Source organism: Drosophila serrata, unplaced genomic scaffold (assembly GCF_035046125.1).
Source record: "Drosophila serrata isolate PLE 108 unplaced genomic scaffold, ASM3504612v1 contig_347, whole genome shotgun sequence".
NCBI lineage: Eukaryota > Metazoa > Arthropoda > Insecta > Diptera > Drosophilidae > Drosophila > Drosophila serrata.
The window spans coordinates 52,819-71,528 of record NW_028257245.1 but is presented as its reverse complement, the minus strand read 5'-3'; the positions used below and the strand labels follow the sequence as shown (position 1 = coordinate 71,528).

The window sequence follows — 18,710 nt, the reverse complement described above, 5'->3', positions numbered from 1 at the left end:
TTCTGAAAACTTTAATATTTCCAAAAACTTTTTTACTCAGAATTTGCCGTTAATTATTCGTTAATTATTCGTGAAAGAATCAAATTTGTCGCTCAATTTTTTATACATTTTTTTTTTAATTTTTTAAAAACTCAAAGTTGCCCTGCTAAGTTGATATCAAGTTAGCAGGACAACTCCTGAAATCCTTCACATTTCCAAAAACTTGTTACGCCAGAATTTGCCGTTAATTATTCGTTAATTATTCGTGAAAGAATCAAATTTGTCGCTCAATTTTTTATATATTTTTTTTATTTTTTAAAAACTCAAAGTTACCCTTCCATATGAAGTTAGCAGTGCCTCACCATGTACATCTACATGAAAGAAAGATGTATATGTGTAAAAATGTTATAGACGGGCGCCAGCAAGAATTCCAGAAAATTTTCACTGGCGTTCAGCGATCCGTGAAGATTTATAACAATTTTTTTTAGTTGGCGGCTAAACTTTTTAGTAAAATTATTAAGATTAAAAAATCTTGCTGACATAAATGGGAAATATACGTTTAAAAAAAGGATGGAGTAGATAGTAAATTCATTAAATCTTATGTGCAGATATTTATTTTTTTTTTATTGGCGTCGGTGTCAATATTAGAGCGTGCAACGTTGTCGACGTCGGCGTCGGCGTCGACGCCGCCAAAGCCGAATTTAAAAAAAAACTACTGCCGCAAACATGTTGCAGACAGAGTGGCGGTCATACGATATAAGTCGTTGTTGCAGAATTGTGATCCCGAAACTTTATGATTTCTACCGCCTATCTGACACCAAAATTTCAGTGGAATTTTTCTTACAAAGTTTCACGCACCAATGATCACAACCGAGAGTCGTCTGGGAAGACTTCATGTGGCGCCTTTACGTCTATTATTTAGTAGTATTTACATATATAGATCCCTGTATTCTAATATGCAGATATTCCCATCTATATACATGGCGCCAGCAAGTCCTTGCCTCAGGTAGTCCCACATTTTGTATGGTCTGGCATACGCAGGCAGAGGCGCCACATGAAGTCTTCCCAGACGACTGTCGGTTGCGATCATTCATGCGTGAAACTTTGTAAGAACAATTCCATTGAAATTTTGGCGTCAGATAGGCGGTAGAAATCATAAAGTTTCGGGATCACAATTCTGCAACAACGACTTATATCGTATGACCGCCACTCTGTCTGCAACATGTTTGCGGCAGTAGTTTTTTTTTAAATTCGGCTTTGGCGGCGTCGACGCCGACGCCGACGTCGACAACGTTGCACGCTCTAATATTGACACCGACGCCAATAAAAAAAAAATAAATATCTGCACATAAGATTTAATGAATTTACTATCTACTCCATCCTTTTTTTAAACGTATATTTCCCATTTATGTCAGCAAGATTTTTTAATCTTAATAATTTTACTAAAAAGTTTAGCCGCCAACTAAAAAAAATTGTTATAAATCTTCACGGATCGCTGAACGCCAGTGAAAATTTTCTGGAATTCTTGCTGGCGCCCGTCTATAACATTTTTACACATATACATCTTTCTTTCATGTAGATGTACATGGTGAGGCACTGCTAACTTCATATGGAAGGGTAACTTTGAGTTTTTAAAAAATAAAAAAAAAATATAAAAAATTTAGCGACAAATTTGATTCTTTCACGAATAATTAACGAATAATTAACAGCAAATTCTGGCGTAACAAGTTTTTGGAAATGTGAAGGATTTCAGGAGTTGTCCTGCTAACTTGATATCAACTTAGCAGGGCAACTTTGAGTTTTTAAAAAATAAAAAAAAATATAAAAAATTTAGCGACAAATTTGATTCTTTCACGAATAATTAACGAATAATTAACGGCAAATTCTGGCGTAAAAAGTTTTTGGAAATGTGAAGGATTTCAGGAGTTGTCCTGCTAACTTGATATCAACTTAGCAGGGCAACTTTGAGTTTTTAAAAAATAAAAAAAAATATAAAAAATTTAGCGACAAATTTGATTCTTTCACGAATAATTAACGAATAATTAACGGCAAATTCTGGCGTAAAAAGTTTTTGGAAATGTGAAGGATTTCAGGAGTTGTCCTGCTAACTTGATATCAACTTAGCAGGGCAACTTTGAGTTTTTAAAAAATAAAAAAAAATATAAAAAATTTAGCGACAAATTTGATTCTTTCACGAATAATTAACGAATAATTAACGGCAAATTCTGGCGTAACAAGTTTTTGGAAATGTGAAGGATTTCAGGAGTTGTCCTGCTAACTTGATATCAACTTAGCAGGGCAACTTTGAGTTTTTAAAAAATTAAAAAAAAAATGTATAAAAAATTGAGCGACAAATTTGATTCTTTCACGAATAATTAACGAATAATTAACGGCAAATTCTGAGTAAAAAAGTTTTTGGAAATATTAAAGTTTTCAGAAGTTGCCCTGCTAACTTGATATCAACTTAGCAGGACATTAAAAAATTAAGTTAAAAAATTGAACGGCAAATTTTTTTCTTTCACGAATAATTAACGAATAATTAACGGCAAATTATGGTATAGTCAAAAATTTGATTTTCCAAAGTTGCCCTGCTAACTTGATGCACATCTCCAAGTGTCACCTCTTGCGTCACTTCCGCTTCCGCCGCCTTTGGTGAATCCCCTTTGACGCGAGCAAGGAACCGTTATCACTAGCTGAAGCGAACTAATGCAATTATTAGCAGACGGACAGAAGAAGAAGATAATGAATAATAAGAGAGGGGAGTAGGAAAGGGAAGAGAAAAGAAGGTCGAGGACAAACTTGGCTTATTTGCCAAAGAGATCATCGCAAATGGTCTGGCAACCCGTTGAAAAGTCGCTCTTTTTTTGCACTCTGCCTTTGTTTGCTCCCTTTTTTTTACACTGGCCTTCATCACAACCTCACCCCTTTCCCCTCCTCATTGCTGCTGATTTCTCCCCTTGATTCTCCTTTATCGTTGACATCTTTTTTGTCTCATTAACATTTGCGCCACACAATCAACGACAGTCTGGACAGTGCTTTTTTTTACCCAAGTTCGTGTTTCTGTTTTTGCTTTCTTTGCTATTGTATCTCCTTCATGATGACACTCTGCTTCTTCTCTTCCCTCTCTCTTTTTCCTGGATAAAGTCCAGAGTGTACTTTGGATATATATAAAAAGATATATACAACAAAATTGGCATATTATTTGAAGGGGAAAGGTTATTGGCTTAGTCATCGTAGTTTTAGTTAATGGAAGTTTGCAAAGTTAGCAAATTTATGACAAATTGTGGTTAAGCCTTTAGACTAGAACTCATTTCTATAATCATATTATTTAAATTAATTAAAGTTTTATAAATTTTAAGCTTCTGTTTCAATGGTTTCTTAGTTAGTTTCTTTTATCCCTTTGGTTTTGTTCTCAAAAAAAGTGCTCTTGATTTTTTCTACACTTTTTTTTTGGAGAGATTGGGTTAGAAATTTTGAAAGTTTTGAACCTTTTGCTTCCATAAGTACTTTCCGATTCCTACGTATTTTAATACCCTTGCAGGGTATTATAATTTCAGTCAGAAGTTTGCAACGCAGTGAAGGACCGACTATATAAAGTATATATATTCTTGCTCAGGGTCAACAGCCGAGTCGATCTAGCCATGTCTGTCTGTCCGTCTGTCCGTCTGTCCTTCTGTCAGTCTGTCCGTTTCTACGCAAACTAGTCTCTCAGTTTTGAAGCTATCTAAATGAAACTTTGTAGTTAGCCTTCTATATACTCTCACTCGTATATATGTCGGAACGGGTCGGATCGGACGACTATATCATATAGCTGCCATAGGAATGATCGGAAAATTTTTACAAAAACAATTTTAACATTTTTAGTTTTCAACAGATCAAATTTGAGATATAGCCATTTCATATTATTCTTCAATTTTGTGTAAAATTTGATGAAAATCGGACGACTATATCATATAGCTCCCATAGGAACGATCGAGAAATTAATTCAATTAAAAAGTATAACATTTTCAGTTTTCAACAGATTTTCATCAAATTTGATACACAGCCATTTTATAAGAAATAAAAGAAGTTAATAAAATTAACAATTATAACTTCTTCAATTTTTACCAGATTTTCATAAAATATCATTTAATTTTAATCTAAATTTTGTGTAAAGTTGTAAAAAAAACCGGACTACTATATCACGAACGATCAAAAAATGAATACAAATAAAAATTATAACGTTTTAAGTTTTCAGCAGATTTTCATTAAATTTAAAATATAGCCATTTTATATCAGTCTTAAATTTTGTTGCAAATTATATGAAAATCGGACGACTATATCACATAGGTGCCATACAAACGATCTTTAGATGTGGAGCAAAAATGCAAATCTGTGAATGTAAAACTGAAAATATAATATGTATAGGTGAATGAAATGAGAGCAGGTATTACTTCATTGCTTCTTTTAACATTAATATATATATTTTATATTGTATGGAAGGAATCCAGGAAGTCATCGAAGTTCTATCTGCAAGGGTATATAAACTTCGGCGTGCCGAATTTAGCTTCCTTTCTTGTTTTCTTTATATTTCAAAAACAAAAATTTTGAACAGCAAACATAGTGGTAAATTTTTATTTAGAACTAGGCAATTCTTTATTAGAAATCCTTATTAGTTTTAAAACCGATTTTCTAGTTTACTTTATTTTATTATTTTTATTTAGATCTAGATTTAGTTTACTTTATTTTATTATTTTTATTTAGATCTAAAAAATATGTTTACTTGAAATTCTTATTTGTTTAAAAACGATTTATGGATTTACTTGATTTTATTATTACCTTTATATGCTGTCTATTTTATTATTAATTTATTAATTTATTTGAAACTTAAACTTTTTAAACTTTAAAAGAATATTTTATTTTTAAAGAATAGTTTTTATGATTTAAATTTGTTGTTTGTTTGTTTGTTGTTGTTGTTGTTGTTGTTGTTGTTGTTGTTGTTGTTTTGTCTTTTGTTTTAGCTTTCTTATGTGGCTTGTTTTTTTCCTTTTATAACTGCTATTGTTGCATTTGTTTGACAAGCAACACGTACAACATGCTCGTTTGTCCAGAGAAAATTGGCTGGACAGAGCTGGCAGCAAAATTAAAAATGATATGAAATCAACAACAGTAGCAGAGACAGAGAAAAGAGGAAAATTGAAAGCAGGAGAACTTGTCCGGAAAATTGTGGGGGAAATGAGTCAGGAGACAGAAGCGAAAAATATTTCTTATCAAGACAAGTAAAAACAATTAAAGGGATCAAAAACTTAATTGATTATGGAATAGAATAATCAAATAAGATAATTTTTAGACAAGATAAAACAGTAGGTTAAATCGTAAATCATTTACTTGTTAGTTAGTTTTAACAAACAGCTTGAACCACAATTTAATTAATTCTTAAATCCATAAATATTTAATTTACATTTTCACTTTGTTGTAAAATGTAATTGAAAACCTTTTACTACAAAGTGAAAATGAATATTAAATACTTATTCTTTACAATTTAAGTACTAAATGGTTGATTTAATTTATAAATGTGTCATATGCTTTAAACATTCTGATAAGCAATACAAGTTTTCTTTTAAAATTAAAATATAAATTTCTTGGAAGCCTTTTCAAAAGGATCTTTTCTTTGTTTCTTTATGATTAGTTTTTTTTTTTAATATTCATTCTAGATTACCTTAGGCAAAGTCTTACTTTCTGCCTTAAAGTTTATTCGTTTTGGCCTTGTCATCTGTGTAGCCATTAAAATATACAAAAAATTCATCAATGCACCTCATTGCAGAATGAGGAACAAAATGTATAAAAAAAGAAATATGTACCTGTGACCAAAAAAAGGTGGAAAAATAATTCAGGATGATGATTCGTGCAACCTGCATTATTTTTTGTTTTTGCTCCTCACGTTCCCTTTTGTACTGTGCATATTCTTGGGCAACGCATTTTCTTTTCACTTATTTGCTTTTTATGACATTTTATTATGACGTCAATGGGGGAAGCATTTAATTGACAGCTGCTGCTGCTGTTGCTCCTTCTTCTTGTTGCTGCAGTTCCTGCTGCTACTGCAGCTTCTCTTATTTTATTATTATTGTTTTCGACGTTCATTTCCAACTTTATGCAATTGTTTTAGACCAAAGTGGAAGGGGTGAGGTGGGGAAAGCATGGTGGTAGAATGGGAATTTGCGCACAAGTTATATAAGGAATTGACAGTTTTATTGCCGTTCGATATGTGGAAAATATTCGCGCGTCAATGTCATTTGGCTTTTGCTAGTTGATGCTGCACTTCTTCCTTCCACTGATGAGAACTGAAGATAAAGTTATTCCTGGATGTTGTCATTTCCGATTTAGCAACTACCAAAGTACAAGTTTGGGTTGTTATTTTTATGGGAAAGTTATCAAGTGATTCATAGGTTCAAAAATTTTTCCATGTAAATTGGTTGTTGTAGGTTGGTGAAGGCATTGGTGACGTTGTTCCTTTGCATATTGATTTGGTGTTGTTGTTGAAATAGTTCAAAAGTTGTTCCTGCAATTTTGGTGTGTTTTGTTTGAAGTTTAAACAAGTTTGTCGATGTTGTTTTTGTATGTCTGTGTGTTTTTTGGTGTTTATTCTTATAAATTATGTTGTTGGTGTACTTAGTTATTTTTTTAATGATGTTATGTACGTTTTTTGGTGTTGTTATGGCACTTATTAACACTTATGAAGATATTAGTGTATTCACATATAGTATTTAATGTTCGAGATGCATTTTAAAGTAATTTTCAGCAAGTTTTTCTATTTTCTTCATGAACTACCAAGTATTTCTTGGTATTTATTCTCCCTCAACAAGTTGTTGGTGTAGCTTTTTTTCGAAATCAAAGTTTTTTATGTGTGTTGTAATTTGCTATAAAATATTCTCGATTAATTTGTAGTTTCCCTTGTTGTTTTAAGTGCTTGTTTATCAAACATTTTTAATTTAATTGAAATTACATGTATTTTGGACAATGTTCTTCCTGTGTTAGTTCCTGATTTTGTTTTTCTGTGGTTGATCTTATTTCTCCTTAAGTTTGCCGCCTAAGCTCCTATTTTTTTGTTTCCGTTGCAAATGCCACAGTTGCATCAAACCGATGTTGCTGCTGTTATTGTTTTTGCCTGTTGATGTTGCTCTGGCGACTGTAGCTGCAATTGTGGCTGACATATCCCATTACAGTTTCCGTTACTGGTTTTGCGCTCAAAGGAACACACAGCAGCAGCAGCAGCAAACAGCTGCAAAGAGTTGGGTCTGAAAATGCCATATTGGCCATATTTATATTGTATGCAAAGTGTATATATATATTAGAGATGGTTAAATAATATCAATATAGATATATCGGTTAAATGTTAAACAGGAAATGGGAATACAAGATGTTTAAAGGCAATGTTTATTAATATATATAATATATAATGTGTTTAAATATTTATTTTTTTATATATATTACCTTACCTAATGCTCTCTCTTTTCTGTTTCTTTCGCAGTTAGAAAATTGCGGCCAAGTTGTCTCTTCCCCCCAAAACTGTCATTGTCTTTGGCATTGGGTAACATTTTAATTGAAAAAGTTTTTGCCAGCAGCTTGCACACACTTGCAGTGAGATGACTGTGAAATTGGCCAAGCTGTTTGGCGGCATGGCAGCCGGCAATGGCACTGGTTCCATGGGGGATTCCCTGGACAATGTTGGCAGTCACCAGCAGCAGCAACAGCAGCAGCAACAGCAGCAGCAACACCTGCAACAACACCAAAACTTTCAGCAGCAACAGCAGCAACATGCCTCACAGCAGCAGCAGCAGCAGCAGCCACCGCCTTTGCCACCGCCGAATGCAAACATGAAAACCCTAAAGTACTATGAACATCTGCAGGACACTTACGACTGTCATGATCTAATGCTTGGCCAGGATCAGGATCACGATGACTACGAGGATAACATGTCGTTGAGCTCGGCCTGCATGCAGCGTAATCATCCCTACAATAATTCACAGAGACCACTGCTAGGAGATCGACGTCCCCAACTCACGGTGATGAGTGTTGGCAAAAAGAACAAATCCAATGGAGCAGCTAATATCCATCACCAGCAATCCCTGCCCCTGCCACCATTGCCACCGGCCAGGAGCTACATCTCACCGTATGTGCAACAACAGAAGCGGGATAGTGCCAAGGGATTGCATGGATTCAATGATTTTGATGCCTTGTCGCAGCAATATAATCAGCATTTGCAGAGTCCTCACATTGGTTATCCCTATGGAAGTCCACCATCGCCGACAGCTCAGTCCCGGGACTTTTGTTTCGATCGACAGATGACAACGGGTACCGGTCAAGGCATCATCTCGAGCAGCAGTTCCAGCAATTGCAGCAGCTCTCACACCACATCTACATCCTCACCCACCAGATATTATCCAGATTCGCGTTTCGAGGATGATTTTTGTATGCGTCGTCCTGCGGGTAATTCACCGCCGCCATCGTTGCCACCTCAGGCATGTGGCGGTAATGGAGGTCCCTTTATTTTCGGGATTGCACCGGAGCAACAGGCCACGGATTATGGATGCAATCCGTTGCCACCAACGCCACCGCAGCAGCAAAAGCATCAAACTGTGATAAGCCGAAGTCCTTTGGTGAGTAACAAAATGTACCAAAATGCATTTCATATTCGAGTGATTAAAATTTGCAAATTTAAAAAAAGAGAACAGACTAGCTAGTTAGTAAGCACTTTCGAGATAAATCAAATTTTTGTGATGGTTAATTTAGATAACGTTAATATATATGGGGCTTAAGATGTATATTTAAAGATAACAACATATATCTCATTATGTTTATGGCCTGTCTTAGTTAAAGTACGTAAATGGTTGAGAAGAAATTTAGATAGTAAACTGCAGAAAGGCAATAAATAATTACAAATTAGTAATTAGATAAATATGTACAATAAGGTAAATAATATATATAAAATTCAGTTAAAAAAAGAAGACTGCAAGGAATAAATGTAACATAGCCAAATTTTAAAGATGAATTTTACATTGTTTCAAACAATTCCAAAGTTGTAAAAAGTCTCATACAAATAACTATAAAAAGTAAATGCAAATAAACGCTACAAGATAATTAATTAAAAGGTTTACTATTACATAGCCAAATTTGAAGGATACCTTTTTATTTTTTAAACAAATTCAGAGTTTCACAAAGTAGCAATAAAATTTCTGGCTAAAAATAAATGCCAAAAACTAAGTAATTAAAAGCTTTATTTCTTTCTTAATTTGTTTATTTGCAACTTCTTTACCAATTACTGAAAAAGATATCGAATTTCCCAGGCTTTTTCACCTTTAGAGTTTGTAAACATTCAAGGCAAAATAATAATTCTTTTAAAGACGTCAACAAATTTTCCTCCAAGATAAATCTGTGAGAAAAAACCTTGCCAAAATGAAAATTAAATTGTTATTGGTTTTATTCTTAATATATTATAAGATTATAGTAGTCATTTAAGTTAAGGCTATGAGAAACACTTGCAACTTTAACAATCGATTGTTAAAGTTTTAATCTTTTTTTTTGTATTTATTATTATTTGGCTTGAGAATTTACTGCTTTTGCTGTTTTAGGGGGAAACCTTTTTCGAATTTCAACTACCTTCAGCATTTCGCATTGGAATTTTCTGTTTATTATGATAATGGTTCCCTCACCTGGCTGTGCAGACCATTGCAGGGTTAAGACGGAGTGTTAAAAGGGGACGGTCATAAGAAGGAACAATCCTCTCAATGCACTCACTGACGCTAAAATTTGTTGGTGTAACTATTTCTCTTATTAATGTATTGTTGAAATTTTCAACAATATTTTTTTTTAATTATTTATTTAATTTTCAACAAACTAGTCTTCTTTGAAGTTCATTGGTGAATTAATTTTTATTAAATGGTGATGTTGGTGTGTGTTGTAATTTTCAACAATGTTGCGTAGAGAGATGCATTCACCAACAATAATAAAAATGGAAAAGAAAGAAATATACTTAAAGTCAAGCAAATAATTTATATTAAAACCAATTGCACTTACACCAAAATTAAATCAGGTTTTTTATATAATATGTTTCTCTCTGTGTAAGAACATACTCACTCAAATGGACGAACGCAAAAGCCCGTCAATGTCTGCGCCTGTATCTACTTGAGCTTTTCATTTCATCGGGCAACCAGGAAAATATCCAAGACTTCCTCTAGGATCTCTTCCACTCACCTCTCTTTCCCCATCATTGGCACAATTTCCACCACTTTCACATTCTCTCCCGGTCTTGTGTGCAAGTTTTCGCCCATTAAAGGCAGACAGAGAAATTAAAATGTTGCACAAATAAAATGTAAGAACACTTTCACATTTGTTTTTCCCTTCATTTTCCTTTTACTTCCGCAAGCAGTCAGGACGAATTGGAAGGCAGGCATCCCTTGGATGCAATGGGCGACGGGATTAAAACACATTTCGTAAATTAATAATGAAATTAATTCATGAATAGCAAGTGTCTGTGAGGGCGAACTTTCGAAGGGAAAGAAATCTCTCCTCTCTTAATGAGAGGATAAAATGGGAAAAGTACGGAAATCTATATAGAAATATACTTTAAACTATGAATTATATTGTGTAATTTAAAGACTTTTCTCTATAAAGAACCCTGAGGAAGTGACCGGAAAATATATATTCTCTACCATAATGAATAAAAATTGGCTTGGTCGAAATGTGTCTCTGGGCCCGGTTAAAAAACAAATTACGCTAATGAAATGCTTTAACCCTGATGGGGATGCATTTCACACCACCGAGTTTTTATGACCCCCCCCCCACTTGTACACAGATTTTCACCACTTTTTCGCCACTTTTCCTCGCTTTTCCGAGAACCGCAAAAGTCGCCAAATGTGCTGCAGCAGCGGCCGGGGCCACACGGAAACCACAAAAGTAGAAACTGAAATAAAGGAAAAGGAAAATTTCGTAATTACACTTAAGTTGGTTAATTGTCGGACAGATATTCCGCTTCTTCCGTTGCAACATTTCCTTTCATTTTCCGCCACTTTTCCCCACACCCATCAGGCTGATACTAATTATATAAATTAAATTGGAATATTATGCTACAAGATAAGCATAATATAATATGTAAATTGCCATGGATTTTTCTGTAATTACTGAACATGAACTATGGTTAAAGATATTTTTAACAAAGAAAAAGTCTCACTTTAATATCCTTTTCCGGGCTTAGAAAATGCAACTAGAAAAGTCTGTGGAGCGGGGGGAAAGTAGGGAGAAAGCTAAGATACATCTCTGTGTTAATTACGATACTTTTCCCAGATTGCCAGAATATGCAAGTAAATAGGAGGATTAGCATAAAAGATACATATATATGTATGTAAATGTATTTTAGAGAAAGCAAGTTAGAATTGCTTTTCTCTTTGTCGGATTTGTTGGCCAATTTCAGGTCATCTTTAATGCCATATAAACAAGGCAATAAATAGAGTGCAACAACAGAGTCTGCCTCAAGCTATATACACATTTATATATATATATACATATATATAGATACTTTATATGGATCTGAACTGGCTGACAAGGTTGCGGTCTAAACATGAGCAACATCATCATCGGCAACATCGACAATTGAAGCAGCAACAATTGAGAACAATTGCCAAGCAAACTTGAGTAACTTTTTCGACGCTGTCTGTCTGGAGAGCTCCACCGAAATGAAATCCAATGCAAAGTCTGGGATTGCGAAAAATCATCTTCGATTACACGGCCATAGAACAGACTCAGACCATATTTGTATATATATCATATCGAAAAATGTTGTTTTGGCAGTGCAAGCTCAATGTGCAATATCAATTACTTTTGCCACTGAGTCACACAAAAAATGAGAGTGAAAAATGTTTTAGTATCTAGAATTTAGAGTTAGAGTATAAATAATATGACTTGGCCAACTGTTGTCTTACCTGGTTTTTTCCTTAGTATTTCTTTGTTTGTTGCTGTTTTGACTTATGGCTGTTTTTGCTTTTTGTTTTGACTTAACATTGCATTGAAAATTATGCCACTTGAGATCAATTTACCTTTCAGCTTTAAGAAAAAAAACAAAAGAAAAACTGCTGCCAATAAAATTCAAGTAAAAATTTGTTGTCTGTCGCAGCTGCAAGTTGGGTAATTGAAATCACTGTGGCCCAAGTGCACTGCACCAAAAATTGATATAAACAATAAATATTGGGTTAAGTGTATTGAATTTCCAGCTTGTGATGACCCCAATTGTTGAATTGAATACAGGTCACTTTTTAAATGAAAATAAATCAAACTGAGACCTAAAAACACACATCATTTGCAAGGTCGAGAGAACTTAACTAGTTGATTTACATTCCTTTTTTTGCTGTGTACTAGCATAGTTGTTGCCACATAGTTTAGTTGAGTTAACTTAAGTATAGTTAAGTTGTTTTGGCTTGCGTCGTCGCACTGTCTGACAGAGTTAAAGCCACAAAATCGGTGGAGGAGTTTCAGGAGGTGGAGTGTTTTTATTTTTTGTAAGAGAGCTTGAAGTGTTTTTAGCCAAGTCTGGGGCGACCAACTGGCTAGCTTTGGCCAAAATGCTGACCAATCTAGCCGGTTTCAGCGACCATGAGACAGGCACAAACATTACACAGCGAAAAAGCAGGAGTTTTGAAATGGTAAATAAATAATATATCAATCTGAATCAATTTGTTATTTATTTCTGTGTAACCCCGCATTATTTGATTAAAAAAAAGTTCGACTTTACTCTGCGTTTTGGGAAAGTTGGAGGTGTCTCTGGGAACTCGAGTTTCCGGATTGATTCGACTCCGATTTCGATTCCGTTTCCGATACTCTGGCAGTCTTAATGCCAGCCTGTGTTTTGGGTATATGGGTTTAATTAACTTGATGGGTTGGCATAAATGCAGATACAGTTGCAGTTGCAGATACACATCTCTCTCTCTCTCCCCTTTCTGCGGCGAGACATCTCTGCCACACGAGTGGGCTGACTGTGGCATTCGGTTGCCAGTTTGCCGGTTAAGTGCGAAATTGGGGTCGTCATCTTTTGAGTAGCACAGCCAAAGAGATACATAAATATATATATATTTATATAGACAACAGTTAAGGAAAGATTTTACATGAATATTATCATTACATTCCAAAATGTATTATAATTAAACAATGCCTAAGGAGTTTCTATTAGCAAATTTCCTTTGATACAAGTTGAGGCTTAATATCTGTTAAGCAAACATTATGCTGCTTCTATTAACTTGCCCCCGGGTGTGTGTTTTTAAGAGGGAGAAATAGCCCCACTATATACACAAACACACACCATATACGGCTGTCATCGCAGTCGTTGCATGTGTAATTTGCTGAATTTTTAATTATGACACAGAGCACAGCACGAAAGCAGACAGACGCAAAGATACGGATCCAAATCCATAAGCCAGATGCAGCTTCAAGGGGGGTGGGGAGTGGGGGGTGAATCTGCAGGTTAATCTGCCGTGTTGCATGTTCCATGTTGCATTTGCCAGTTGCCAACTTATCTAACTGTCAAGCGGGTCTCTTGAAGCTGCTTTAAGCCCCTCGCTGATCCGGGTGCTCCGGGTGCTGCTGCTGCTGTTGTTGTTGTTGGTGTTGGTGTGGTGTTGGTGTTGGTGTTGGTGTTGGTGTTGGTGTTGCTGCTGTTGTTGTTGCCGTTTCTGCTCCCAAATGCCAAATCAATGTAGCTGGCACAGATGGGTTAAGACTACAGGCAGAGCTGCAAGTTGCAGGTTGTTTTTGGGAGGGCTAAGACCTGCAGATATTTGCCGGATTAAATGCGATATGGCATTCATTACACTAGAGAGAAAGCTCAGGGAAGTGCTTAGTAATTACTTGCTAGATAGCTACGTATATAAATATTATTAAATATGCGAGTTCTTTAATTTAAAAAAAAAAACTTTATTTAAATTAAAAGCATAAACAAGAGACTTCCCAAAGCTTACATTAGCATTCAATTAGAACTCTACCTTTGTCTATCATTTTTCTAAATAAATATGTTGATTTTTCCACATCAAATAACCATATTAAAAAAACTCTTCCCTGTTCCTTGCTACTTAAATAAATAAATAATTTTTTTGTAAAGGAATTCTGCAGTTTAAAGGTTGTTCAATATCAACATTATTGAATATTTATGAATGTGTCTATGCATTTACCATATTGTCTATATTCGCTGGCATTTGTATTATTTTAAGTTTATTTTTTCAGCTATTTAATGTATTTTTTTTTTTTACTATACCTGCTATGTACATTTTTGTATAGATTTTTTTAGAGACCATTTCCTTTGCAAGTGTCTGCCATTGACATTTCAATGCGGTTGCCCCCCTTCCTGTGGCTTTTTGTTGTTTTGTATTAGTGTTGCAGTTGCAGTTGCACATTGCACTTTGCGACTGCAGTTGTCTGGCAGTTGCATATTTTGGCCATTGATTGAAATTGACCAATTCGCTGTGGCGACAGCAACAAACTTGTTGTTGTTTTTTCTGATTTTTATTTTTCCCCCAACGCAATTTTCACGGGAGGTGTGTTGAGTGAGAAAAGCTTTTCCAATTTGTTGACAATGGCAACAAAGAAAGTGATGTCAATTTTTGCTGTTGTTATTGTTGTCTCTGCGCTGTCATTGCAATTCAAATTGTCAGCCAGCCGCCGACAGTCGATGTTTTACCATTGTCGCGCTTTTTATACAGCTTTTTTGCTGCTTTTTGCAACAGTCTGTTCTGTGGACTCGAGTAAGCCAACAAAATCAACAAACAAAAAGGTAACAATAAGAAGAAAAAAAGGGAAACCAACCAGCCGGCCGGCAAACAATAACCCGAAAACAACACCAGCCAATACAGTGAGAGAGAGAGAGAAAGACAATTTTCAATTATTTTCTTGTTAACAAAAAGAGTTGCCAAAAATATTCGAGGTTATTATTAGCTATAGCTATGATTACTTTATACATTTAGTCAAGATTCTAAATATTTATACATCAAAATGTGCTTTTCCTAGTGCATCTACCCTTATGCATGTATATACTAGATGCATATTGCATATTTACGGCAACATTTTTTGCATTTATTAATTGCAAAAGTCCGCAGAGCCAATTACCTTGCCTGCAAACCAGTTTTCGTTGCATACTCTGGGGCGTAGGGATAAAAAACTATAACAACACCAACAACTACAACAACACCAACAGCAACAACCACCTGCAACAAAGAACAAGATAAATGTAAAGAGTTTACCTGTGATTAAAAATCAGAGGAGAGAGAGTGCAGAAGAATGCAAAAGAATGAACCTGGCTCAGCGTTTTCATTGTAATTTTACATAACTCATACGCCACGATTGCCCCATAACAGATTGCATGTAATTTATATTACATTTTTGTGTGTTTTTCATTTAAACATAATTTTCACGTGTTCTAAAGCACTTAATTGGATTGTTAAACGCTAAAAATACATAAGTATATTTGTTGAGAGTTGAGGAATTTAATTTAGAGCCACGTTAACATCTATATTCCACTTGATTTACTCACTTTCAATGTTGTCATTTGGATGCAGTAAAGAATTTAATTACAAACAGGAATTCGTTGTTGAGTTTTTATACCCTACAAAATTAATATAAAAATTAATTGCAATATTATAGATGCGTGTAAAATGAAAGGTTGCTAAATTTGTTTTCTTATCTCTGAAAAAATATGAGTATATTAAAGGAACTTATTTTTCATATCTCAATACTGAACAGTCTTTTAATTTCTATTTTATACATCTATAAAAATTAAATTTACTCTCTATTTTGATTACTTTACCTTGCCTTAATTTTTATCCATTTATTTTTGCGTAATCATATAATCATCCACTTTTGGGAGTATTTTTGTTTCGTTTTTGTCCTGAAATGGAAACCAATTTCATGTCCATTTTGGCGCTGAACAATTTTCGCTAGCCAATGCATTGCATTGTTGCTGCTTTTACTGCTGTTTAGTTTCGGTTTTTGCGGTTGAGCTTTTAGTAGTAGAAGCAGCAACAGCAGCATTAAAACCTTCCCCTTTGAGGCAATAAGTGGCATGCCATTACACAGACCGCAATTTTATTAGTTGCTGCTGATGTTGCTTGTGTTGCACCAAAGGCAGCAAGTAGAACAACAACAAAATGTGAAATATATATATGTAACGAGGTTACCTATCAACTTGCCACATCCAAAACAAGGCAAACAAAAGGCCACTTAAAGTTAAATAATAATTATGTTGTAACTAACAAAAATAATCTTATTAGCACTAGTTAAAAGCTAGTAAATACAGTTTCTAGTTAGTATTTTATTCTATAAAAATATAAAGCAATGACTAGGTTACATTTATCATGGATATTTTTGTCCAGTTTTTCAGTTGAAATATTCAATGAAAGGTCAACACTGCGTATACTTATTTTGCTTCTGCTTTTCTGTATATTTTTTGCTTCTCTCTTAAATCCGGCAAAACATATTTCAATAATTCCATTTTCAATTCAATTGAGTGCGACAACAATTTAGGCCGAGAGTTACGCATATAAATTTATGCTATATATATTCAAATTTTTGAGCCAACATAATCCATAAATGATAATTCCATCAATTTCAATTTAAATGTGTTATTTTTTGGTGACAGCTGTCAGGTTGCTTTCCAGCATTCATAAATTCATTTATATATTATATTTAACAAAAATTATGGCCGCTTGATTTGGTTTTTGACGAAAAGTTGTGTCCCATGTGGGTTTTGGGTTTTAGGGATCCATTTTTTTGGTTGAGGATTTCAACAGCTTGATTCAATTGCCCAAACAAGAATTTATAGATATTTTTGTTGTGCCAAGACATGCAAATTACAATTCATTCATATTTTTTTTTTGGTCGGAAATGGAGGAAGACTTTCAGCTGATTTATTTTCCTAAAATATATTTCTTTCTTTTTTTTTTTTTTGGGCAAGAAACTTTGACCCATTTTTCAAGTTTACCGCCTGAATGTCGTCCTTGTCCTTGTCCTTGTTCTGTGCTTTAAGCATGATTTACTTTGCTTCCCAAAGCAAAATACAAAAATACAAAAAACATTTAATGGCACGAAAAGGTTAAAAGTTAGTTAGATTGTCATTGCTTAATAATATTTATTGATTGTTTGAAACATAAAAGTAAAGAGAGAAAGTTTAATTTATATATTCTTTCCTTTTTGTGTTAAAAAAACAAATGTTAGCTTTACACATTTTTATTTCTTTAGTTTTGTCTTATAATTTAGCTTTGGTAACTTTCTGTTGAAGTAACTTTTTGAATAAAGTCTCGGTAGTCACTTCGTTTGTCTTTGATTTATTTAATTCATATTTTGACTGTTCAAAGAAAACGCAGTTTTTCTAAAGTTATTCCTTTGTTTTTGAGACTTTTACTCTAGGTATGAAATATATAAAGGAAAGGCAATATTTTCTCCTCGATTATTTGACTCAAGTTGGGGGCTTCCCCAAGGGACAAAAGCGAAAACATTTCGTTCAAGGGTTAAGGCGACAAACTTTTCAACCAACAAACAAAGTGCACAAAAAAATGTTGAAAATTCGAAATAAAATTATAAGTACATAAGTATGTTGGTCGCGCTGGCAAAGTGTGGGCTTGGTCCAATGAAATTATTAAAAAGTTGCATATTTGGGATGACCAAAAGGTCCTTTTGGGGGGTAAGTTGGAGTTTCAGGAAGTAATGGTAACTTTTTTTCGACTTCCCAAAAGAAAATAGCTCCCGGGGTTTGGCAACATTTGACATGGCGGCCAGTTCTCTTAAGGTTCAGCCGCTTATTTAGTTTAAAACACACGCACAAAATATCTGGGAAAGTTTTCGCTTTTTTTGTAATACCCTTTCAAGGGGTATAAGGATGTGGTTTTTGTGAGATTTAAAAAGAATTCAATAACTTACAAATTAGCTTTAAAAGTTATTGGCTTTAAATGTATACTATTTATACAATTGTCGTATTTTTACATAAAGAGATTAACTTTAAAGAGTATTTCAAGCATCGTTTTATGAAATTAGTCTTTTCATGATTTTTCAATATTTTCCTCTCCTTTCTCCTATTTGTATTTTTTTTTTGTTAATACCCTTTCAAGGGGTATTTGGATGTGGTTTTTATGAGACTTGCAAAGAAATAAATAACTAAGGTTTTTATCGATAATATCGATTTTATCGATAACTCTAATTTTGTATATGTAGTTATCACATAAGGGTATTGACTTTAAAAGGTATTTCAAACTTCTATATTTTCCATTTTTCCATATTTTCCTTTGTGAGTTTTACAAAGATTTAAATAACTTAAAGATCGATACACAAAGCTTATGTAACATATTATATAGATATAATTTATACAATTCTATCCTTCTTCTCTAAGTTCTCTCATATCGATATTAACTTCAAAGAGTATTTCCAGCTTCGTATTATTAAAATATTCTTCTCTTCATGGTTTTTTCCATATTTTCCTTTGAGAGATTTACAAAGCTTTAAATAACTTAAAGATCAGCATTAAAAGTTATTAACATAATTTATACAATTGTAGTCAAATTCTGTATAGTTTTTACGTAAAGATATTAACCTCAAAGGGTGTTTAAAGTTTCGTCTTATAAAATTAACCTTCTCTTCGGGGTTTTCCATATTTTCCTCTTCCTTCTCCCGTTTTTCTTTTTTCTTTGTGTGTGTCTGCAGCAAAGTTGCGCTGTCAAGAAGAGAAACTT

General features: G+C 34.0%; 1 protein-coding gene across 4 annotated transcripts in view; it reads left to right on the top strand.

The window, feature by feature from the left end:
• RhoU (ras homolog family member U) overlaps positions 1-18,710 on the top strand; it is a 63,376-nt gene that overhangs the window by 32,280 nt on the left and 12,386 nt on the right. For all 4 annotated transcript variants that reach the window (XM_086838181.1, XM_086838183.1, XM_086838182.1 and 1 more), the window contains one exon: positions 7,487-8,615. In XM_086838181.1, coding sequence (XP_086694307.1) covers positions 7,602-8,615 — 1,014 coding nt within the window. In that variant the 5' untranslated portion in view covers positions 7,487-7,601. The remainder of the gene's footprint in view (positions 1-7,486; positions 8,616-18,710) is intronic.